At 36.7% G+C, this 26,489-nt stretch overlaps 1 protein-coding gene across 5 annotated transcripts in view; it reads right to left on the reverse strand.

Moving 5' to 3' along the window:
• Trip4 (thyroid hormone receptor interactor 4) overlaps positions 1-26,489 on the reverse strand; it is a 71,329-nt gene that overhangs the window by 13,262 nt on the left and 31,578 nt on the right. For 4 of the 5 annotated variants that reach the window (XM_046426603.2, XM_046426601.2, XM_046426602.2 and 1 more), the window contains exons 7-11: positions 24,354-24,569; positions 21,159-21,285; positions 15,549-15,736; positions 12,249-12,373; positions 10,484-10,575 (exon numbers count right to left, since the gene is read on the reverse strand). In XM_046426603.2, coding sequence (XP_046282559.1) covers positions 10,484-10,575; positions 12,249-12,373; positions 15,549-15,736; positions 21,159-21,285; positions 24,354-24,569 — 748 coding nt within the window. The remainder of the gene's footprint in view (positions 1-10,483; positions 10,576-12,248; positions 12,374-15,548; positions 15,737-21,158; positions 21,286-24,353; positions 24,570-26,489) is intronic. The other variant, XR_009225132.1, reaches the window with a different exon arrangement.

Genomic DNA, 26,489 nt, shown 5'->3' on the forward strand with positions numbered 1-26,489 from the left:
AATGAGATCATACATTATTTTTCTTTTCATATCTGGCCTCTGTCACTTAGCATGAAGTCCTCCAGTCTTCATTTTTTAAGCTGAGTAATATTCTTTTATATAAACATATACACAGCATATATATATGAATGATACACACCAGTTTCTTTATCCATTTGTCCACTGATGGGCCACTTGGATTGTTTCTATATCTTGGTTATTGTGAATAGTATTGTAATGAATGTGGATGTACAGATATCTTTATGAGGTAATGATTTGGAGTATATTTCAGAAGAGGGAATGCTGGGTTCAGTACAGTCTTTCTAAAATATACATCTTATTATATCATTTACATGGTTGCCTTTAGAATATAGTTCAAATTCCTATACATGGCATTTATGGCTTTTCACATATCAATCACTCTTTGCTTCTCAATATTGGCATGACCATTTACTAAGCATTCACTATGAGCCAGACTCATATTATGTTAGGAGACATACAGGTGAATAAAACATAGATGATGACCTAAAGGAACTAAATGTGAACATGTAACCTCCATTCCCCCCCCCCCAAAAAAAAAAAAAAAACACAGGAAAGAAATAAGAAATAAAGTAACATACTACAGTTAGAGGAGTATGAACCTATAGTAGCTCTCAGAAGGAAATGATTAATTCTATCAGACAAAAACTGGTTTGGGGTAAGGGAAGAATCTATGGAGTGATATCTGAGCTGTTTTAAAGGATGAATAGGAGCTCTCCTTGTGGAAAAAAGGCATAATGAAGGCTGGGATATAGCTCAGTTGGTAGAGTGCTTGCCTCACATGCACAAGGCCTTGGTTTCAATCCCCAGCACCCCCAACACACGCGGCATAATGACTTGATATAGAATAGTATACTGAGTAGTATACTGAAGGCTAGGCTCAGTGACACATATCAGTAATCCTCAGGAGGCTGAGGCAGGAAAATCACAAGTTTGAGGTCAGCTTTAGCAAGTTAGTGAGGCTTTACGTAACTTGGCAGGACCCTGTCTCAAAAACAAAAATAAAAAGGGCTATAGCTCAGTGGTAATGTGTCTGGGTTCAATCCCTGGTACAAAACAAACAAAAAAAGGTATATTAAGGGGCTAGGGCTGGAGCTCAGTGGTAGCACACTTGCCTGGCATGTGTGAGGTGCTGGGTTCGATTCTCAGCACCACATATAAAAATAGATAAAATAAAGGTCTATAAACAACTAAAAAAATTTTTTTTAAAAAAAGGTACATTGAGGAATGTATAAATTCTGCTTTCATCAGGATTTCCCTTTTTTTTTTTTTTTTTAAATTGGGTACTGCAGATTGAACTCAGGGGCACATCCCCAGCCATTTTTTATATTTTATTTAAAGACAGGATCTCACTGAGTTGCTTAGTGCCTTGCTATTGTTAAGCCTGGCTTTTAACTCACAATCCTCCTGCCTCAGCCTCTGGAGCAGCTGGGATTACAGATGAGTGCCACTGCACCTAGTAGGATTTGCCCTTTTTTTAGAAGCTTCCTTAACTCTCCCCATTCCATCTAAACCCAGCTGAGTTAGGAGTTGGGTCCCCTCCTTTGTGCATTCCGCTATCCATGTAATACTTATGATTGGGTTTTTTTGTTAGTTTCTTCTAGTAGGCTTAATAATATAGAGGGAATGGAAGATCTTGTTAAAACTCTGGATCTTTAGTCTTTATTATAATGCCTGGCACATAACACAAAATAATAAATATTCCTTGAATGTGTGATTATCTAATATTCTGAGGCATACAATATTGAATTAGGAGATAATTTGTCACTTGGATGACACAACAGATTGGATGACAAACCAAGAAGTCTCAAGCAGATTGTAAAAACATATCAAGGCCACAGCAGATTCCTTCTAGGTCAAGCAGACCACTTTCTCTAAGACTTTCTTAACTTATAGGTTAAAATCAAGGTATCACAACAAATGACTGATTCTACCTATATTAAATCTCTTATATATGTTCTTCTCCTGCCTAATTCCATAGGCATTATACTAAAACAGGTCTTTTTATATTTCTTTTTTTTTTTAAAGAGAGAGTGAGAGAAAATTTCTTTAATATTTATTTTTTTAGTTTTCGGCAGACACAACATCTTTGTTTGTATGTGGTGCTGAGGATCGAACCTGGGCCGCACACATGCCAGGCAAGCGCGCTACTGCTTGAGCCACATCCCCAGCCCGTCTTTTTATATTTCTACCCTAGACTATAACACTCTTTTCACTAGTCTTCCCACATTCATAATCTTTCCACTTGAATCCATTTTCTACATTGCTGCTAATGAATTTTCTTTTTTTTTTTTTAAGAGAGAGAGAATTTTAATATTTATTTTTTAGTTTTCGGCAGACACAACATCTTTGTTTGTATGTGGTGCTGAGGATTGAACCAGGGCCACACGCATGCCAGGTGAGCGCGCTACCGCTTGAGCCACATCCCCAGCCCATTGCTAATGAATTTTCCTCAGGCAAAGCTCTGATCCTGTTACTGCTTCATAAAACCTTCAAAACCCTCCTCCCCATCCTGCAACTCACTAGAAAAAAAGGTCTTAATTCTGCAGCCTATCATTCATAGCTATCAACTTTCTGACCACAATCTACCTTTCCATTCTTGCTTGCTGCTTGTTCCTCTTCCCTCACATATTTCTTTCAACCAACTGATTTGCCATCATTATTCCTACATCCTTATAACATCCCATCAGTATTCAGGATGGCCTTGACCTTGACATTCTACCTCAGCTTCCAGAGTTATCTGGGAATTACAGGTACACACCACCTCATCTGGCCTCCCACCTGTGCCTTTGGTCACATTACTTCCTCTCCTTGGAATATGCTTTTCTTTTTTTATTTTGCAGTACTAGGGATTGAACCCAGGATCTTGCACTACTAGGGAAGGGCTCTATCACTAAGCTACATCACCAGTCTTTTTTATTTTTTGAAATGGCCTCCCTGAATTGCTCAGGCTGGCTTGGAACTTGGAATCCTCCTGCCTCAGTCTCCCAAGTAGCCGGGATTACAGGAATGCCTCACCATGCACAGCAAGAATATGCTGTGCTAGCATGTAAATAGGAAGACTTGGACAGCAAACTCCCAATTTTAACATGGGTTGACCAACATTACACAAGTTGTTTGTACTCTCTTAGCTTTAAGTTCCTTATCTCTAAAAGAGGAATAATAGTATCTTGCTTGGAATTGTTGTGAAGTTTAGAAAATAACATATATAATAAGCATGGCACATAATAAGTCATCAAAAATGATAATGTTTATTACTTTTCTTCAAGGCAAATTCAAAGCCATGTTTCTTTTTGTTTTTTTTTTTTTAGTACTTTGGGACTGAACCCAGGGCATTGCACATATTGAAGCCATTTCTTAATAGTTTTGTGGATTTCCTCTGAGTTAGAAATAATCATTCCCTTCTTCAAATCCTCAGAGGCAATCTTACTTCTGTTAAGACATTTATTTTGGGCTGGGAGTGTAGCTCAGTGGTATAGAGTTTACATAGTATGTTTGAGGACCTGTGTTTGATCTCTAGCATTATTTTTTTTAAAGCGTTATCTTTATTTTTTAGATTTTGTTTAATATTTTTTAGTTGTTGATGGACCTTTATTTTATTCATTTATTTATATGCAGTGATGAGAATTGAACCAAGTACCTCACACATGCGAGGCAAACGCTCCACCACTGAACCACAACCTCAGCCCCATTTTTTATATTTTATTTGGTTGTTAACAAAATATAAAATATTTTTTATATTTTATTTGGTTAGAAATCTGGTAGCCTTTCAGATTTCCAAGGAAAGAACCTATGTATCTTTTTGTTTCCTTTAGTGTCTAGAATGGTGTCTGACTTATAGTAGGCACTCAAATATTTATTGATTAAAAAAATATAAGAAAATTTTAAGAATTACACATTCATTGTTAGATGAAAAACTAAACATTGAAGAATTCACATAAATACATGAAAAAGTGGCAATATTCCTCGTCTCTCTTCTATTTGTGCTTTAGCACAACAGAAAACATGCATGCATACACACACACACACACAGTTATTCCTTAAAACGCATTTTTGTTGTTGTTGTTGTTGTTGTTGGATACTGAGAATTATACCCAGGAGTACTTTACCACTGAGCTATATTCCAGTCCTTTTTTTAATTTTTTGAGACAGGGTCTCCCTAAGTTGCAGAGGCTGGTCTTGAACTTGTGATTCTCCTGCCTTAGGCTCCCAAGTAGCTGGGATTATAGGCAGTGTCTCTGTGTCGAGCTCCTTAAACCATTTTCATCTGAAAATGACGATAAAGACAGTCTGTTCTGACTTAGAAACTCTAGTAAATATTCTAGTCTTCATAAGAATCCTGAAAATAGGTTTCCTATCTCAGGTGAGCTGTGAATTTAAAGAACTGCTTGGAATTAGGCTATTTGCCAGTGATACACAATTTCCTTCTTTGCTGAACTGGATAATAACCTGTGATCCCTGAGGAACACTGTCAGGTCTATGAATTGGCAGATTTTCTCTGTGCAACATAGAGGATATTTTAATTTTATTATTATTTTTTATGGTGCTGAGAACTGAACTCAGGGCATCACACATGCTAGGCAAGAGCTTTACCACTGAGCTATACTCCCAAATCCCTCACAAATTTTAAAAGATAATTTATGGCCTTTGTCTTTTCAAGGCCAATTCCTGGTCTGCATATTGACTATTACTTCCTTCAGTACTCTTAATTTCTCCCCTCTTAGACTCACAGGCAATCCATTAGTGATGCAAGCTTTGACTTACAAACCTAAAGTGATATCTGTAATCTTCCTGAAGATCTATGCTGCTTAGACACTCTTAAAGAAGGAACAAGTCACTCATACTCTCTTCTCTACTGGAAGACTGAAATTCTATTGCTGGTGTCAATTACTGGATGTAGGCACCCAGCAGAATGCTTCAGCATAATTCCTTGAAGATAGGGTTTTGGCTGTCACAAAAGCCATAACATCAAAAGGACTAAAGGGTCAGAAAGCTGGCAGGAGTGGAATGGATTCAGTTCAAAAGAAATAGAATAATCAATGGCCTTGAAGATTTCAGACAATCAGATTTTCTTTTGAAGGCAGGGATAAAAATAGCACAAACCCTACACAGACTCATTGAAACAAAAGCCAATAACTCAACTTTTTGTCTCAAGACTTGTTAGGTCTCCAGAACTATTCACAACCACAGCTGCTAATGGTTGTGGATTTGGCAATCAAAATGTCTTTGTTAGAAAAAAACAAAGTTTTAACTGCCTGACTATTGAGGTTACAAACCACAGACTTGATGCATTGTTGCAGTCAGAGTCCTCCCTGCTGTTTTTGAGAGCTTACATCTGCTGTTGGCAGATAAAATGCTGGCAAACTGCTAGGGCTCCTTCCAGGGGAATACAGGAGGAGCTTTTAGGAGATGATTCTCATCTATCTTTCTCCCCCAAGTTAAGCCCACAGCCTTTTATGGATGACTGTTACCTAGTCCAGGTTATCCTCAGGCATTACTGAGGAGGGTTGAGAGTCTAGTGGTGGGATTTTTTTCCAGCACAAATTAGCCATGTTGGCCAAATTAGTATTAAAAGATAAAAGGAAGACAAGTTCTTAGCTCAGGAGAGAGCATGTTAAGCACACATTTTTTTATTTTATTTGCTTATTTTTAAGTGGTGCTGAGGATTGAACCCAGGGCCTCATACATACTAGGCAAGCGCTCTACCACTGAGCGACAACCCCAGCCCAAGCACATATTTTTTAAAAGCCACTTATAGTGTAGTGCACTTAATTTTAAAACAATCACTGGCAAAATCTTTTTTGTTCTTTTTTTTTAAGAGAACAAAATGATCACACTATGTTAAAAAATAATAAGGGCTTGGTGATTTTAATTTATCAAAGAAAAGTCAAGAACATAATGTCAGAAGTAAATAACTGAGTTTCTTTGAAGAAGAAAAATGTTAGGAACAGAAATAGAGAAGTAAAATGTGGTCCAAGTAATATAGGAAGTTACTTTCAGTTGAAATAAAAATGATTAAATCCACACTGGTTTTCAAACAAAATGTGATTCAGTTGGGTGATAAGAAAGGCTTGCTGAGATGCTGAAGAACACACAGGAAACTTTCCTGGATGGTTCTCTCTGTGCACTGACTTAAGGATAAAGGAAAAACAAACATAGCAGACAAATGCTCTCTAAACTATATATACTAGGTTACCAGTTCTGCAGTCTGTAAACAGATAATATGCAAGTGTGTGTGGTGGGGGATGTAGCTCAGTGTTAGTCCAGCATACATAAGGCCCTAGATTCAATTCCTAGCACTGCCAAACCAAAAAAAGAAAAAATTAGGGACATTGTCTAGTATATTCACCTCTCATTAAGGGCATAATGTATACCAGCATATTAAGGGCTCTGAAAAATTCTGTAGTAAACAAATAAATTTGTTTAATCCAAAGACATTTTCAAGATACATATTTCAAAGAACACCTATGCTATGGAATAGTTTTAGAGATGCTAGTATAGGGCTATTGTTCCTAAATTCTCAACTTGTTTCTTTAGCAATAAGAATAAGGCTTAAAGTGGTGGAGTCCTTGCCTGCCATGTGCAAGGCTCTGAATTTGATCACCAGCACCACGACAAAAAAAAAAAAAAAAAAAAAATCAGGCTGGTATAACAATGCAATTATATTTCTTACATTAAAGAACTCTAGTTCAAAAACAGACTATGCAACTACATTTTTTACATCACAGAACTCTAAACAGAGACAGGTAGATGATTACACCAAGGGTGGTCGAGACATTTTCCAAAAAGGCAGCCAATGCCAAAGCTACAACTTTTTTTTTTTTTTTAACAGTACTAGGTATTGAACCCAAAGTGTGCTACCACTGAGCTACATCCCCAGCCCTATTTATTTATTTATTTATTTACTTACTTACATATTTATTATTGGTACAGCACTATTTTGTGTTTTAGAGACCTGAATTGCTTAGTGCCTCGCCATTGCTGAGGCTGGCTTTGAACTCATGATTCTTCTGTCTCAGCCTCCAGAGCCACTGGGATTACAGGCACGTGCCACCACACCTTGTCCTTTTTATTTTTGATTTTGAGGAAGGGTCTCATTAAGTTGTCCAGGCTGGTCTTGAACTTGCCATCCTCCTGCCTCAGCCTCCTGAGTTGCCAGGATTACAAGCGTGGGCCACTGCACCCAGTCAAAGCTACAATTTTTAGAAGTGAAAAGATCTTTATCCAATAAATAACAACAACTATTATCAATCGGCTATTATCAATCCTGAATATATTCACATGCTACACTCAAACACAGGAAAGAAACAATGGTGAAAAGCCACAGAAAAGCTGATGACCAAGGAAAAATGAAATGGGATTCCTGTGTTTGACAAAGCCTACAGGTTTCTGGCATTTTGGTATATTTTAATGTCATACATAAGGAAAATTCATAATGAGAACTGACAGGACTTCCAACAGAGAACATACTGGAAGGTTCCTACACTTCTACATGCTGCCCTCAGCAACCTCAGAACATAAAACAGAATGTAAGCTGAAGGAGGAACATCATGTTCACCTGAAACAAGAGTATCCTTACGAAACCAAAAAAAAATTTACTTTGTTAATTACATTCTAATTCTTGTAACCCTCATGGTATTCCATACTTTAGGATTACAGTTTCCTGAATAAATTTGTGGCAGAACGATCATTTAACTGTCTAGAGTTTGAAATAATTTGACCTTTGTCAGGAGGTAGTTTTCTTGATCAATAAAGGAGAAAGTAAAACAAGGCCCCTTTCCAATTACCATCCACATGGGCAGATGCAGCTGGGTTCTCTTTTAGAATGCAGATATAACATGAAGAGAATATGATGCACTAAGTTTTATTAAGTTGTTAAGAACTGTGAGTCTTTAAAACTGTAAAACCCATATCAATATAAGGTATTTTTATAATTATTAATTCTACAGTGTGGGGTGGGGGGAGAAGAAGGCTAGGGATGAAGCTTAGTGGTAGGGTGCCTTCCTAGCATGCATGAGGCCCTGGGTTGGATCTCTAACACCACAGGCAAAAAAAAGAAGAACAGGGAAGGGAGGAAGAATGATGACACTTGAAAAAAAAAAATACAGTCAAAAGACCCATAGATAATACAGGCACAAGAGTGCAAGGTGGTGAAGGGCCTCCACATGTCTATGGTTCTGTTGAGGTTTAGATCAGATACTAATGGCAGAACAAAAGAGTAGGAGTCAAAATTCACATCAAAATACATGCATTGTGGGCTGGGGATGTGGCTCAAGCGGTAGCGTGCTCGCCTGGCATGTGTGTGGCCTGGGTTCAATCCTCAGTACCACATACAAACAAAGATGTTGTGTCCGCCGAAAACTAAAAAATAAATATTAAATTCTCTCTCTCTCTAAAAAAAAAAAAAAAAAAAAATACATGCGTTGTACTCAGACACAAACAGTAATCAGAACAGATTGAGGAGGCAACCCATAAGAAAATAAAAGACAGAAATGTAGGGGGATAATAACTATTGACTAAAATCTGTGAGGAAAAGATAAAGAAGTTGAGATAGCTATGAATAGTAAAGGGAAAAAAAGGAAGCATTAATAGCAAAAATGCAACACAGAGTCAGGTGTGGTGGTTCATGCCTGTAATCCCAGTGGCTGGGGGAGGGGCCACTAAGGTAGGAGGATTTCCAGTTCAAAGCCAGACTTAGGGGCTGGGATCGTGGCTCAGTAGTAAAGCATTCACCTTGCACACGTGTGAGGCACTGGGTTCGATTCTCAGCACCACATAAAAAGAAATAAATCAAATAAAGGTATAGTGTCCATCTATAACTTAAAAAAAAAAAAAAAAAGCCAGACTCAGCAATTTAGTGAGGCCCTAAGCAATCAGGGAGGCCCTTTCTTAAATAAAACACAAAAAAGAAGGGCTAAGGATGTGGCTCAGTGGTTAAGTGCCCCTGGATTCAATCCCTGAGACAAAAAAAAAAAAAAAAAAAAAAAGGCAAGGGAGGCAGGGAGGGGAGTAGCTCAATGGTAAAGCGCTTGCCTAGAATGCATGAGGCCCTGGATTCAATTCCCAGCACCGACCCCCCCCCCAAAAAAAAAAGTAAGTCTGAAAAACAAAGAATTTACTGAGAAAAATTAACCTAAAGCACATTTTATTAAACATAGTGGTAGATGTCCTATTACCTATAGTATCTGTTCAAAACAATAGGAAAACTATACTATTAGTGAGACTCCTCAGGCTTCGTTTTTGCCAGTATGAAACTAAATATAAAAATCCTGTATGTCAAGAATTTTTCAATTAAGCTAAAGTCCTTTGTCTCCCTCTACTGTTCAAAAATGTACTTTGTGGGGCTGGGGCTATAGCTCAGCGGTAGAGTGCTTGCCTAGCACATGTGAGGCCCGGGGTTCGATCCTCAGCACCACATACAAATGAATAAATAAAGGTATTTCAAAAAAAAAAAAAAAGTACTTTGTTATGTCAGTTCAATTGTCAATGATCAAAAACAAAATAGACATGTATGTGTACATCTACACACACACACAAACACACCTGACACAATCCAAGCAATTGGTATTCAAACACACTTGCCTACTATCATGAGTTCAAATGCTTTGAAAAGCAATAACAGATCTATCATACCCACCACCCAATCAAAATGATTCAGGGGATACTTTTGAAGACTTCCTCACCAAAAGAAGCAAAGCTTTAGTAAGGGATGAAGACCCTATACTTTTATGCTGGACTATGGCAATAGTTTCCTAATCAGAAATGTATATATACCAGTTCTCCATACACCAAATACCAAAGCATCACTAGGTTTTTTTCTGTCATTGATAGGGTCTTTTCCTGCCCCAATATATCTTATTAAAAGACTCCTTTGGGGATGAGGTTATAACTCAGTGGTAGAGGGCTTGCCTAGCATGTGTGAGGCACTGGGTTCAATTCTTAGCACCACATAGAAATAAATAAAATAAAGGTCCGTCAGCAACTAATAAAAAGACTATTTTGATGGGTATGGTGGTGCACACCTATAATCCCTACTACTAATGGGGCTGAGGCAAGAGGACTGAAGTTCAAGGCCAACCTGGGCAAATCACATCTTAAAAAAATAAAAATAGGGCTGGGGCTGTGGCCAGTGGTAGAGCGCTTGCCTCACATATGAGAGGCACTGGTTTCGATCCTCAGCACCACATAAAAATAAGTAAATAATGATATTTTAAAAATAAAAATAAAAAGGGCTGGGGATGTAGCTCAGTGGTAGAACTCTTGCCTAGCATGTGTGAAGCCCTAGTTTCAATCAGTACCAAAACACAAACCAACAACAAAGAAAACAAAAAAAGATACCCTTTTTCTTCATATGTCTAAATATATTTGCTAGCACCTTATTATCTTCAGGATATGCTAATAGGATCTATAAGTTAGTCATGATGGCAAATCAATCATCTGCCCAGGAGAAGTATTCTTCACCTACCTGCTCTTTAAATTGCTTCTGGGACAAGCAATCAACTAGATCCACACAGCCCAGAAGACAACCTGATGGATAGTCATTGGGAAATTCCACATCTGAATCAAGAAAAACAAAAGGATTAAATAAATTTCCTTCTTTGTTACTCTGGAATTCAGGAATCTGTTTTGAATTATGAACAAGTAACACTTTCTATTATCTATTTATAGCCATAAGGAAAACAATGAGTTTTGATTCTGGCATAACTGTATTTTAGCAAAATACCTAGTGAGTGGCTAGCTAAACTAGGAAATTTTTCCTTTAGAAAACTATTCCCTCATCTCATCAAAGTTCAAGGACTACTAATTCATAATAAGGATGTGAGGGAGGGAGGAAGAATAGAGGTAATTTGGACTAGACAGAGGAGAGTGAAGGGAGGAGGAAGGGGCATGGGGTAGGAATGATAGTAGATAAATCAGACATTTTTACCCTATGTGCATATATGATTACATGACCTGTGTAACTCTACATCATGTACAACCAGACAAATGAGAAGTTATACTCCATTTATATATGATATGTCAAAAATGCATACTGTCATGTATAATTAATTAGAACAAATAAAAAATATATATTAAAAAAAAAGTTCAAGGACCCTACAAGTTTATTCCAAACAAATCAGTTCTACTATACTCAACTGGATCAGACTGGAGCTTGATGATAATGGATTTTAGCAATGAAGACAGGCAGCTACAGGTGACAATAGAAAAACTATAAAAATGTGATTAAAAAACACAAGCATGAAGGTCAGGACACAAATCTAAAACAAACTGTACCAGGCGAAATAGAATTTTTTTTACCCTTTCATTTCTTTCTTTTGGGAGGATTAAACCCAGGTCCCGGAGCATGCTAGGCAAGTACTGTACCATTGAACTACATTCCTAATTCCAGAAATACGGGTTTTGTTTTTTTCTAGTACTAGGGACTGAACTCAGAGGTAATATGCCACTGAGTACATCCCCAACCCTTTTTATTTTTTCATATAGGTTCTTACAGCCAAGTTGCTGAGGCTGAACTTGAACTTGCAATTGCTCTTGTCTCAGCTTCCCAAGTCACCGTAATTACAGGTGTGCATCACTGCTCCCAGCCATAAATCTGTTTTTAAGAGACTTCTTGCTTAAGTTTGGAGTCTAGACTCCTTGCTTAAGCTTTATGTATTAAAAACTTTTAAAGGTGGTTCTGTAATTCTCCTTTCATTCTATCTCCAAAACAACTCTGAGCTGGATAAGAGGAAGGGACATAGGATGTCTAAGGTCAGAAGTTCTTCTTAGGATCCAAATTTACTGTGCTTAGGGTGATTCTGAAAATTCTCTGTTCAGGTCACTCACCTTTGATCTATCTGAATCCAATAGCAGGTCTCTATTTGGGTCACTCTTGATTATATTATTTGTGGTTGTTTTTTTCCCAATTTAAGATCCCGGAGCTTATGAATCATTTATATTACTTTCATAGCAAAAAAAAAAAAAAAAAAAAGAAAAGGGAAAGATTTTTTTTTTTTTTAGATAAAATTAAGATTAGTTTGGTTGCTTTTTTAGAAACTGATATTTTTATTTTCTCTTTTTGAGGTATTAATGCTTTGAATAACTGTCTATGATTTGTCAGTAAATAAACAAATATAAGGTTTAAAAGTCCCTTTCAGCTGAGGAAAAGCCACAGGAAGAAGAAACTGAAAGAAGAGGAATATCAATGACTCCTCTCTAAATGTAAGACCGAAAGAATTCGTAGCTGTTACCTTTCCCATGGAGAAGTCGATATGTAGCCTGGAGTTCTGAGACTTCTTGAGGGGAGGGTTTTTTGCCTGTGGCTGCTATCCAAAGACGTCCTCTGTGGGGCGTATACCAGGATCTGCCCTCCACCCTTGAACAAATACAAATTTAGTAGGAAGGATCTAAATTCTAGTTTCCCAGAAGATGCCACAATATACCAAAAAGAAAGAAAAAAAATACTGAAGCAAATTATTCAGTTGAACCAAGAGATCTAAAGAAGATGTCTCACCAAGAGGGATTCTTTTGTGAAAAATACAAAATTCTCCCATAATACCTTTCCCTTGAGGATGAAGTCTGTTTTCTAATTTCACCTATCATCAGAATAAAGTTTTTTTCTCTCAACTCCTGGATAGTTGTCACCTTATTCCCATAACTCAGTCCTGGAGTTCTCACTACTCTTGAAACTTCTATAATCCCGAATCTGTAGTTTTTAAGCATCTAAGTTGTCCCACAAATATGAACATCATTGCCATTCTTTGAGTCAAAAGCTAACTTTTTTCTGGAAGACTTGTTGCTTTATTCTCCAACCTGACAGAAAATGCTGACACATAACTTCCCAAGAATGGTATTTAATAGAATAATGATTATGAATAAATTAAAAATAAAATAATTATAAATAAAAATGCTTATCTTTATTTTCTAAGTTGCAATGACACCAATATACATTTCCTAATTATTTTATATAGAGATATGTTCTGTGTGGATAAGTAAACAACTTGTTGAGTAGTTTGAAAGAATCAAGTGAAATAAAATTCTCAAGAGAATTTAATTAGTTTGCTACTTTCCAAGGACTACAAAAGATGTTTCTCTTCACCTCCCATCAAATGAAACAAAGTACCTTAATATTATATCCCTCTTATCTCATTCTTATAATGGAAAGTAGCACTGTGATTGTTTTTTCATATTTGTAGTATGCTAAAACAGATGAATTAGAGGAGTGTCGGTCACATAGTAGGTACTCATTATGCAGAATGAACCAGTATGTCTTCCTTCTATACCAAATAACCTGAAAAGTTACTGGGAAAATGGTCTCACAAATTTGGCAGAACCACCCAGTTTATTTCTGTAGGATTAGTGATTGTGGGAATGGATGATGCTCATCTTGTTCTTTCCAATGAGAAAATTTCTATAACAAAGATCCAGAATAGATGAGGGAAATGTAAACATTCTCATTAAGCTGTTTAGCTTTCTACTATGCAAAAAAACACCTAAATTGCAGAGAAATGAATGAGAAAAACAGACATCTGAGACTTTGGCTGTCCCGGAGCAAAAGCAGATTCACATGCATTTGTTCTAATAGTACCACACACACAGATTAGGAAATAATTAGGAGCCAAAGCAAAAAAGCCTGACCTTCAAGTAGAGGAGAAAAAGTGTTTTATACCTTAACAAACGAGGGAAATGGCAGCTAACAGTGAAACCACTGAAGTAGAAATGACTGTTCCTAAATGCTAATAATTTTTCTTTGTAGAAAGTAGGGAAATGACTAAAGTCTGCAGATTAGAGAGTAAAGACACTTTGAAGTCCTGAACTCTGGTTCTATCTCTGACATTAACTAGTTTTAGCATTTAGAGTAACTGTATCTTTGCCTGCCTCAGTGTCCTCGTTTTAAACTATTTCATAGAGCTAATGATTAGAAAATTTAAATCCTATTTAGATACAAGGTATTTTTACTGTTTGAGATAGACATTGCCATGTACACAAAACTCTGAAAAATAAGAAGGAAAAATGAGCTCGCTATAATGAAAACTGAAAGAAAAACTCAAACAAAATAAATGTCATGATCTCATTATATAACAATCTGAACAAGAAAAAAAAAACAGAAATAAAGACTTCAAAATGCTAACAATAGCTATTTCTGATGGTGGGGTTATAGGTGATCTTTCTGTTTCTAGATAGTTTTCTGCATTTTACAATTTTCAATTTCATGTATAAAAGCAAAGGAAAAATATTTTAAAAGTTGAATTAAGAAGAAACACACAGGCAGGCACAGTGGTGCATCTCTGTAATCCCAGTGGCTGAGACAGAAGGAGTGCAAGTTCAAAGCCAGCCTCAGCAACTTAGCAAGGCCCTAAGCAACTCAGTGAGACCCTGTCTCTAAATAAAATACAAAACAAAACAACAACAAAAAAAGGGAGGGCTGAAGATGTGGCTGAGTGGTTAAGCAACCCTGGGTTCAATCCCTGGTACCAAAAAAAAAAAAAAAAAGCATGGAATAATAAACAGTTATCACCAATAGATATGACTCAGCTTTATAATACCTCTAGTTATTCCTCACTACTTCCTCTACTTTTTGTAGAAAAGGAATTTGTAGTAAAATAGTTCCTCAAAAGAGTTTTTTCAATAGACTCTCTTCCAAGGATGAAAAAAACCTGGTATTCCATTTATTCTAAGTACTGAGGATTAAACCAGGGCTTTATACACAGTAGACAAGTGCTATACCACTGAGTTATATTACAATCCTTTTTATTTTATAGTTAGGTTTTCTTTTTAATAGTGCTAGAAATTGCACCCAGGCCTCACATACACTAGGCAAGGGCTCTACCAACTGAGCTACATCACTAGTTGCCTTTTTATTTTATTTTGAGGCAAAGTCTTACTTAGGCTTCCTTCAAGCTTGGAATCCTCTTGCCTAAGCCTCCTGAAGAGCTGGGATTACAGATATGTGCCAGTATGCCAAGCAAAACAATTTTAATTAATCTACAAATTTGCCAGGCATAATGGAATAATCAGCCTGTACTCCCAGCTGAGACAGGAGGATCACTTGTTCAGGAGCTCAAGATCAGAGTAAGCCCCATAGTAAGACCCAGTTTCAAAAAAAATCTACTACCTAGTTAATATTGTTTCAAGTGCTATGTACTGGAAATAATAAGTAAGCTGGAGAAAAATAATTCTAAATCAAATTTTTGTCAAAGATCTCTCATTGCCAAGATTCATTTCTATTCTTACTTTTTATTTATTTTGTTATCTAGAAAATTTTTTCACTTTCCAAATTTTAAAAAATATCTTCATTATTTATTTATTTTTAATGTGGTGCTGAGGATTGAACCAAGTGCCTCATGCATGCGAGGCAAGCACTCTCCACTGAGCCACAATCCCAGCCCACTTTCCAAATTTTTTATTGGTGCATTATAGGTGCACATAATGATGGAATTTGTTCTTACATATTCATACATGCATATAATTTAACAATATAATTTGGCCAATATCACTCCCCAGCACTTCCTCACCTGCTGGTCTCTTTCCTCCACTGATTCTATTCTTACCTTTTAATCCCTCTGACAAGCAGAGAAGCCCAGGGTTGGTGAATAGATAGGCACCAGCCACCATCAAAGCCTTCCTGGAATTCTTGATCCTGGATTCGCAACTGGTGCTGATATAAATTGAACTCAAGTCCCAATCCTGCTGAATGGAAAGCCTTCTTCTGTGAGACTGCACCTGTGTGGTCTACCCACTGTATAGGAAAAAACAAACAGTTCAGTCTGACAGGGAAGAATCCGGGGATGGTGAACAAATGCAATAATGAGGAAATCATAGTAGATACATTTTCTTAGAAAATTTTATCCCATCTTTGTCTGAAACAAGGCCAAAAAAAGGCTGGGGCTGTGGCTCAGCAGCAAAGTGCTTGCCTGGCATATGTGAGGCACTGGGTTCAATCCTCAGTACCACATACAAAAATAAGCAAATAAAATAAAGTCATGTTGTCCATCAAAAAACAAACAAACAAAGCCAAAAAGGGTATAAATTCAGTAAGAGTTCCAGGTATGATAACAAAGTGCCATCTTAAAAGATAGGTAGAATGTTGAAGTCTCCATATAATGCTTAATTCCAGAAGCAGCACAACTACCAGACCAAAAGAACTATAAGTATTTCCATTTTATACTTATTAAGGCTCTATCTTGGATTCTGGAGGTTTCCTAAGATAAGTGAATCAGCCAAAAGACATACAACACTTTGGTTCATAATGCTTCTTGTGCTTATGGCAGACTCACATGTCAGTATTATAACAAAGTCAAACAGATGCTGTCATGGGCAGTAGTTCTGACTACTGGGTATAAGAAGTACTCTATTATCCTGAAAAAAACAACTTGTACACTAAAAGAGAAGAAGGAACACTACTGAAACAAGGTTCCCATCACATAAAGGCAATAGAGAATTATAGGGTACAGGTAATTACAGGAGACTAAAGAGTTCTGGCAAGAGTTCAGTCAGACAATCATGAAGGTTAATGTTTCTTCCAGAGCAAGAAGATCAAGTGCTCCAAAATTTAAAAGAAAAAGAAAAATGGCTATTAGGATGGTGAGTCTTCATTTTTTAAAAATTTTTAAAAGTGTAATAACTTATTTTAAAAAAGACTGCTAGAGTTCTTGCCTGGACACTTAGGCAATCATTTAACTCCCTTAAACTTTCAGCTTTCTCAACTGCCAAAGATGGACCTCTAAGAATCTTTTGCTGACAAATTTTTAGATGAATCTCTAAGATCTTAATCTTTTCATAACAAAATTTTATGATTTAACAGTTTTGTCTTTTTCTATTAAAGAATTTAAACTTTACTTATTATTATTATTATTATTATTTTTTTTTTTTTTTTTTTTTTTGGTGCTGAGGATTGAACACATTGCCTCACCCATGCTAGACAAGCGCTCTACCACTGAGCTACAACCCCAGCTCCGTCATATCTTTTAAAATACCATAGTTAAACTGGGCACAGTGGCACACTCCTCTAATTCCACAAGAGGCTGTAACAGGAAGATTGGAGGTTTATGGCCAATCTGGACAATTTAGCAAGACCCCATCTCAAAAAAAATTTTTGAAGTATTGAAGATGTAGCTCAGTGGTAGAATGCTTTTCTAGCATGCAAAAGGAACTGTGCATGATAGAAAAGCATTATTATTATTATTTTTAAAAATAATAATAATATTTAAAAACCACATTTATTGAGTAATTAACTATGTGAAAAGCACAGATTAGGGAAACATAAAACATGAAAAAAATATGGTTTTGCCAATTGTGGTGGCATACCTGTAATCCCAGTGGCTCAGGAGGCTGAGGCTGGAGGATAGGAAATTCAAAGCCAGCCTGAGAAATTAAGCAAGGCCCTAAGCAACTTAGCAACTTTTGAGACCCTATCTCAAAAGGGCTGGGGATGTGGCTCAGTGGTTAAGTGCCCCTGGGTTCAATTCTTATTATAAAAAAAATCTATATATCTATATCTATATGTATGTATATATATGTATATTTTTATTATATATATAAATAAGACAACTGTCTTTTGAATCATAAGGCAAAATTGGGTAAATATTAGGTAAGAATAGAAGTTCTTGTGTGGAAACACTGATCTATTATGAAAAAAATAAGTTATCTTGTAAAAATGTTGGATGAATAATCCTGAGGCCCAAATTCTTAGTTCTGTCTCTACTACAGTTCTTGACTATAACCAAACAGCCATTCTCCCTCATTATCTTTCAATAATACTATTATATAACCTGTTAACTAATCTACTTGTCTATATTGTTAGTTGTTAAATAACTCTCTTCTATCCTACTGGTACTACGATAATAACTTGGGCCCTTATTATCTCCCCATTACAATAACCTCCGGAACAATTTTTCTGTTTCTAGTCTTAACCTTCCCTCCAGTGCACTGTCTGTATAAGCATGGAAGTCATACCAGTCTTCAAGGATATTCAAGGATCCTTCTTTGCTTACTTTCGAATAAAACTCAGTGCTTATTGCGAAACAGGGCTTTCAAGAGCAGGTATTGTCTACTGCACTGGGTTAAAGAGTATCCCCTTGAGGGGCACGAGAGGAATAGACATATTCTAGATAGGGCAAAGGGGTGGGAGGAGAAGAGAGGGGGCAGGGAGTTAGCAATGATGGTGGAATGTTGTCGACATCATTATCTAAAGTACATGTATGAAGACATAAGTTGGTGTGAACATACTTTATATACAACCAGAGATATGAAAAATTGTGCTCCATATGTGCAATAAGAATTGTAATACATTCCACTGTCATGTATTTAAAAAATAAAATCAATTAAAAACAAAGAGTATCCCCTCGAGTTCATGTCTACCTAGACTTTGATTATATGACCTTACAAATTTGTAGATGTAATCAATTTAAGATGAGTTCACACTGAATTATGGTGACCTAAATCCAATAACTGGTATTCTTTGAAAAGGAGAGGACACACAGAGATACACATGGAAGAAGGCCAAGTGAAGACAGAGGTAGAGATCGGAATGATTTAGCTACAAGCCTAGGGCAACCAGAAACTGAAAGAGGCAAGAAAATATTCATGTGTACAATCTTTGGAGGGAATGTGGCTCTGCTAACATCTTGATTTTGAAATTTTAGCCTCCAGCTATGAGGAAAGAAATCTTACTGTCTTAAGTCACCCTATCTGTTTTGTAGCACTAGGAAACTAACACATCTACTAGTCCATAAAAATACTTTGATTTCCCCAAACCCGCAATGCTTTCAAGATGCTGAGTCTTTTTTTTTTCTTGGCCTTAAAAGGGAGAGGCAGTCTTCATTCACTATCCCTTTATTTTTTTAATTAATTAATGAATTTATTTATTTTATAGTAGAATGCATTTTGACATATTGTACACAAATAGAACACAACTTCTCATTTTTCTGGCTGTACATGGTTTAGAGTTAGTCCAGCAGGGTAATGATACATGTAGACAGGGTAATAATGTCTGTCTCTTTCTACCATCCTTCCCATCCCCACAACACCACCCCTCCCCTTACTCCCCTCTACACAGAACAAATTTCCTTCATTCTTCCCTATCCCCCCACCCCACTATGGATCAACATCCACTTATCAGAGATTTCAAACATTGAGCTTTTGGTTTTTTGGGATTGGCTTATTTCACTTAGCATTTACCTGCAAATGCCATAATTTCATTCTTCTTTAAGGCTGAGTAATATTCCATTGTGTATATGTACCACATTTTCTTTATCCATTCAAGATGCTGAGTCATTACACATGTTGTACCTTCTGCCTGGAATTCTCTCCCCAGATTTGCCTACCTAGAAATTCTTAGTTATTTTTTTTTTTTTAATTTTCTTTTATTTGTAGATGGACATATTACCTTTATTTATTTATTTTTCTGAGGTGCTGAAAATTGAACCCAGTACCTCACCTGTAGCTAAACAAGCACTCTACCGCTGAGCTACAAACCCAAACTCTTCTAGTCATTCTTTAGTTGTCAAACACTCTTTCTTTTATGCTCTCTCACAGATTTATGAACATACTCATAAATACTGTTGCATCTATGACATGTATGTTTCATAGCAATTATCTTAAAGAACTGTAATCTTTGCATTCATACACATCTTCCCACTGATCTGTGAAGTTCTTAAGGACATGAGCTGGACCTTTAATTAATCTTTTAATTTCCCACTACCTAGCACAGAATTTGACACATATATAGTGCTGAAGGTAAGTAGGTAAAGCATTACCCTGAGGGTATTCTCTCTCTACATAAGAACTTTCTGTATCACATTTACTTATAAAATAAAAATGCTAAAACTTCCTAGCTAAAAAGTTCTTTAGCCAGGTGCAGTGGCACATGCTTATTATCCCAGTAACTTGGAAGGTTGAGGCAAGAGGATCACAAATTTGAGGTTAGCCTGAGCAATTTAGTAAAGCCCTAAGTAACAGTGAGACCCTATCTCAAAATAAAAAAATAAAAAAAACTGGGGGTATAGCTCAGTGATAGAGCACCCCTGGATTCAATCCCCAGTACTCCCTCCCCAAAAGTAAAAGAAAAAAAGTTCTTTAATGATCTGATCCTACCTACCTAATCCTACTCTATTTCTCATTATAATAATACATCTTATAAACCCTACCTAGCTTGCACGTATTCATCATTTTATATGGATTTTGATTTTGATTTTGAACATCCCCCAGAAGCACATGTATTAAAAGCTTGGTCCCAGTTGATAGCGATATAGAGAGGTGGCAGAACTTTTAGTGTGGGGACTAGTAGAAGAAAGTTAGGAAGTTAGGTCATTAGGGTGTACCATTAAAGAGGTCATTGGAACCCAAACCTCTTCCTTTCTCTTTGCTTTCCAGATGTTATGAGGCAAGTTATTCTGCTCTAGCATATGCACTCTGCCATATGCTCTGCCTTGCCACAGGCCCAAAGCAATGAGGTCAAGTGACTATTGACTAAAACCTCTGAAACTTGAGTCAAAATAAATCTTGGGCTGGGGTTGTGGCTCAGCAATAGAGCGCTTGCCTGGCATGTGCGAGGCACTGGGTTCGATCCTCAGCACCACATAAAAATAAACAAATAAAATAAAGGTATTGTGCCCAACTATACCAACAACAAAAAAGAAATTTAAAATAAATAAATAAATAAATCATTCATTCATTCATTCTTTATTTATTTTATTTACGTATATATGACAGCAGATTGCATTTGATTCATTGTACACAATTGCAGCACAACTTTTCATTTATCTGTACACGTATGCCACCATGCCCAGCTTTATTTTTATTTTGAGATAGGGTCTCAGTAAGTTGCTGAGGCTAGCCTCAAATTTAGGATTCTCCTGCCTCAGCATCCTGAGTTTCTGGGATTACAAGTATGTGCAAATGCCCTTGACTCTACTGTCTAAATTTCTATTGTATTTAATAACATCTTCTTTTGGAAAATGCTCATTGAAGATAGTACAAGTCAACTTTTTGGAAGTGCTGCGAAAAAAACTGGAAAAAAATTGGGCAAGAATGTAAGATTGGTAGGTGAGTTAAGAGAGCAAATTGGTATCTATAAACTATAAACAGACATACTTGAAAGGAGAAATATTTAGGACCAAAATTCTCTCGTTATCAGCTAGAGGAAAGAAAGGTCCACTAACCTTGGGAGGGGACTGGTACAGGTTGGGATTTACCAGAACTCCCAAAGGCTCTTCAGAAGATCTATCCATTTTGTCCAGTGGCTGGTTCAAGGTTCCATTGGCAATGGCCTGTATTGTCTCATCTAATCTGTAATAATAAACCAAAAGGAAGCAATAATCGGTAATATTCTATGCTCAGAATGTCTTTACTTAAAAACCAACCCTTTGGTAATATTAAAATTTGGAATTCAAAGGAGAAGCCCATGAACAACTTTCCCTCTCCCCACTTTACCTTCCTTCCACAGAACTTAAGGAAAACAGGTAGAGCACACTATAGTTACCAGTTTAACAAGATCAACAAAAATACAAAGAATATAAAAGTTGTTTAAAAGTAGTCTGACTCAGAGATGAATATTCTATGGCAGCTTGTCTATTCAATACACCCTACAGTTATTACTTTGTCTACTCAGGAGTCTCTTTTTTACTTACCTATGCTATTTGAATTCTATCTGCTTCGAGGTTTAGAAGTTCTAAAAAAGGGTCCCTAAATAACCATTGGATACATCCCATGTATTCTGTGCTTAAGGTTTTAGTTTTGGGTATTTGAATCTAAACCTATAAATGAACGTGATGGCATTGGGAATTTAGCTCAGTGGCAGAGCTCTTGCCTAGCCCCCTCAAGGCCCTCAGTTTGGTTCTTAGCCCTGGGGCCAGGGAGCAGAGGGACATGAAGATTTTCATTTGAACATTGTGAAATCCTACTGGCTTAGAAGCCCTATCTTATTCCATTCTATTACTCTATATTCCTTGTGGCTATATCCATACTCCTGTTTGATGTCTGACAAACATTTGTGAATGATGATTATAATTTTGAAACATAATAAAATAATAACAAGCTTCAACTAATAGAAAAGGTTGAACACGACCTTGAATTCAGCTCAATATATATTTGTTAAGGAACCTCTTATATGCAATTCAACCTAAAAGATGGGGAGGACATGGTTCCAGCCTTCAAGAAACTTTGAATTTCAATGGCAAGTTTAAGATAGCTATAAAGGGCCGGGTGCAGTGGCACATGCTGTAATCCCAGTGGCTCGGGAGGTTGAGTCAGGAGAATTGCAAGTTCGAGGCCAGCTTCAGCAACTTGCCAAGCCCCTAAACAACTTAATGAGATCCTGTCTCAAAATTAAAAACAAAAAATGAAAAACAGGCTAAGGATGTGGCTCAGTGATTAAGTGCCCCTGGGTTTAATCCCTGATACTAAAACAAAAACAATGGCAACATGGTGCTGGGGTTTAACCCAAGGTGCTCTACCACTGAGCTACACACCCAGCCTTTTTAAAAATTTTCATTTTGAGGGCCTGGGGTTGTGGCTCAGTGGTAGAGTGCTTCCCTAGCATGCTTGAGGCACTGAGTTCGATCCTCAACACCACATAAATGTAAAATAAAGATATTGTGTTCACTTAAAACTAAAAAATAAATATTAAAAAAAATTTTCATTTTGAGACAGGGCCTCATTAAGTTGTTAGGGCTGGTCTCAAACTTTTGCTACTCCTGCCTCAATCTCCTGAATCACTGAGATTACAAGTATGTGCCACTATGCAAAGTAATATGTTTTAAAATCTGAATTTTCTGATAAATAGTTAATGCTTCCTGGCTATTCATATTACCTCATCTGTGATTTATCTATTCTTAGCTTTTGCCCATTTTTCTTCTTCTTCTTTTTTTTTAATTTTTATTTTTGAGGTTCTGGGGATTAAACTCAGAACCATAAGCATGTTACAAAAGTACTCTACCTCTGAGCTATACCCCCAACCCTACTTATTAAATTTTATTTTGAAACAAGGTCTCCCTAAGTTGCTAAGGTTAGACTCAAAATAGTGATCTTTCTGCCTTAGCTGTCCTAGTAGCTAGGATTATGGGCTTGAACCACCATACCCATTTTTTTACTGGATTTTTTTTTTTTTTTGGTCTTTTAATTTGTAGGCGGTCTTTGTAAAGTACAGATATTGCTTCTTTGCTAAAAATTTTCAATATATTTTCTCCCAGTTTAGTACTATATTTTCATTAAAACTGTGCCAGGCACAATGGCACACAACTATATTCCCAGTGACTTGGAAGGATGATGTAGGAGTATCAAAAATTCAAGGTTAGCCAGGTTCGATGGCACACACTTGTAATCCCAGAAGCTTGGGAGGCTAAAGCAGGAGGATTGTGAGTTCAAAGCCAGCCTCAGCAAAAGCGAGATACTAAGCAACTCACCCTATCTCTAAATAAAATACAAAAAAGGGCTGGACATGTAGTGCAGTGGTTAAGTGCTCTTGAGTTCAATCCCTGGTACTAAAAAAAAAAAAAAAAAAAAAAATTCAAGGCCAGCCTTGGTAACTTAGTGAGGCCCTTTCTCAAAATAAAAAAATAAGAGGCTGGGGTTGTGGCTCAGTGATAGAGCTCTTGCCTACCATGTGTGAGGCACTAGGTTTGATCCTTAGCATCACATAAAAATAAATAAATAAATAAAAGGTATTGTGTCCATCTACAAATAAAAAAATTAAAAATTAAAAAATAAAAATAAAAAATGAAAAGGGCTGTGGATATAGTTCAGTGGTAAAGCACCCTTGAGTTTAATCCCCAGTACCAAAACAAACAAACTCATCAAAAGTTTCTAAAAAAGTAATAGTATTTTATTATAAGTAAGGACAGGTCTCCTTCATTGAAAAATTTTCTTAGCTACTTTTACATGTTTTTAAGCCCCAATAAACATTAACTTTATTTTTATTGTGCTGGGGATCAAACCTAGGGTCTTGTGCATACTAGGTAAGTGCTCTACTACTGAGCTACATCTCTAGCTCTAAAAATTTGTTTTTATTTTTAAATTTTCATTTACTTATTTTTTTCCCACAGTGCTGTGGATCATCATCCTTTTTTTTTTTTTTTAATAGCAGGGATTGAGCCACATCCCCAGTCCTTTTTTATATTTGATTTAAAGACAGGGTCTTTTTGGGTTTCTTAGGGCCCTGGTAAGTTGCTGAGGCTGGCTTTACATGATCCTCCTAACTCAGTCTCCCAAACAGCTGGGATTACTGGCATGTGCGACTGTGCCCAGCTTGATGATCATCATTTTTAAAAATCAACAAAAACAACACCACTAAAGAAGTAAAAATCCTATATAGTCAACCTACTCCTTTGTTGAGACCCTTTCTGGTGCTGGCCACTTACCTACTGTGATATTCTGCTAATGGATTTTCTTCTTCTAGGATTTTCCGGCCAGCAAAGTCAATAGTGACCTTCTTAGAAAGTCGAGAGGCATGTCGAAGTTCTCTCAGCTCCTCTTCTCGCTTCTGCAAAGTTTCCCGCTCAATTTTGGACAACCACTGGTTAGAATCACTGGCAAAGTAATCTGACTCATCATCAATGACCTGGGTCCTTCGAATACTAAAAAACAAACAAACACATGACAATTAAGCCACATGTTGACAAACACAGAATTATTAATGAGGAACTGTTTCAAGGTAACTTACTCTTTTGCTAGTCTAGAGGTTACTGTCTGAAATACAAAGTCCAAGAATATTACAAAAACAGGTGAAACTCAGCCTGATTACCAGCTTTTGCATATATCTTTTTTTGTTTGTTTGTTTATTGATACCAGGGATTGAACTCAGGGGCATTCCACCAGTGAGTCACACCCCAAACGCTATTTTGTATTTTATTTAGAGACAGGGGTCTCACTGAGTTGCTTAGCACATCGCTGTTGCTGAGGCTGACTTTGAACTCACTATTCTCCTGCCTCAGCCTCCAGAGCTCTATTACTGAGCCACAGCCCCAAGCTGGGATTACAGGCATGCAGGACACCAGCTGGGCTGCATATATCTTATCTCCAATGCAGCTTTAGAACTCATTTCAATCTCAGACAGAAAAGGCATAGTACCATAATTCATTATCATTCTTCCTTTCTGCATACTCCAGCTTTCACCTTCTGATACCTGGGCTTCAGTATGATTTTACTGCATCAGAGTTCATGTTCTGGCAACTTACTCAATATTCTAATTTTTCTACAATTGGGATCCAGTCTATTACTGATAGGCCCATTTGCTTACTAGAGTTTTACCCTGAAATCTGTCCTAAGGCTTAATTATCTATTCTTAGGACATACTATTATTTGACTACTATGACAGTTTCCATCTCCATACCCCATCTCTAGGACTTTACTAACACAATGGGGCAAAGTTCCAAGATATGATAATCAGGTCTATCTCTAAGATCATACTGTCAAAGAAACAGAACTATAAGTAGTCTTATTGATCTAACTCCCATTCTATAGATAATGAACCTGGAGCTCACAGAAATTAAGTGATTACTCCAAAGTCACAAATCCAATAAAGCCTGAATTTCTACAGGTCAAGATGATGCACACCTTTAAACCAGTCTCAGCAACTTAGAAAATCCCTAAGCATCTTAGGGAAAACCCTGTCCAAAAAAATTTTTTTAAAGGGCTGGGGATATAGCTTAATGTTAAGTGACCCAAACACACACACACAGACACACAAAAAAAAAAAAAAGAAAAAGAAAAAGAAAAAACTCAATTTCTCTATAATAACGAATCAGTGATAAACATAGGCATAAAGAAAAAAAACTGAAATCAGGTTCATATGTAATCCCAGCTTCTCTGGAGACTGAAGAAGAGGATCACAGTTAAAGGTCAGCTTCAACAATTTAGTAAGACTGTCACAAAATAAAAAGGACTGGGGATGTAGCTCAGTAGCACATGTGAGGCACTAGGTTTGATGCTCAGCATCACATAAAAAAAACCCAAATAAACAAAGGTATTGTGTCTATCTACAACTAAAAATATTTTTAAAAATTATGGGTGATATGTGATTGATAATGATAGTAAATGATTGTTACTGGTTTATGTATTTGCTAGGTTATTCATTATATATTTACTAGGTTATCATTAAATTTTATATTTATTTTTAGATAGTCAAGATGAAACCCAGTGTCTCATACACACTTATGTGATCTACCACTGAGATACTCCCCTAACTCTTATCCTTATTTTAGAGTGTATTCCTTCTACTTACAATAATGCTGTGTTATGCAAGTAGTGGCCTAAAATATCTCATGCATCTCTCTATTTCATTTTGTTTTCAGTGCTGGGTATCAAACCCATGGCCTCACATACATGGCAAGTGTTCTACCACTGAGCTATACTCCTAGCCCCTATAGTATCTCTTGGATTGCATGGTTTTCTGTTGCATTAGTTCAATCTTGTGTTTTGATCATCATGGCCCTACGAGCAATAGGCTCTGCCATAAATACATATACCACACAGCCTGGTAAGTAATAGGCTACATC

This window comes from Marmota monax, unplaced genomic scaffold (genome assembly GCF_021218885.2).
Source record: "Marmota monax isolate L192 unplaced genomic scaffold, Marmota_monax_Labrador192_F-V1.1 WCK01_AAM20220418_F8-fsc00078, whole genome shotgun sequence".
Taxonomy (NCBI): domain Eukaryota; kingdom Metazoa; phylum Chordata; class Mammalia; order Rodentia; family Sciuridae; genus Marmota; species Marmota monax.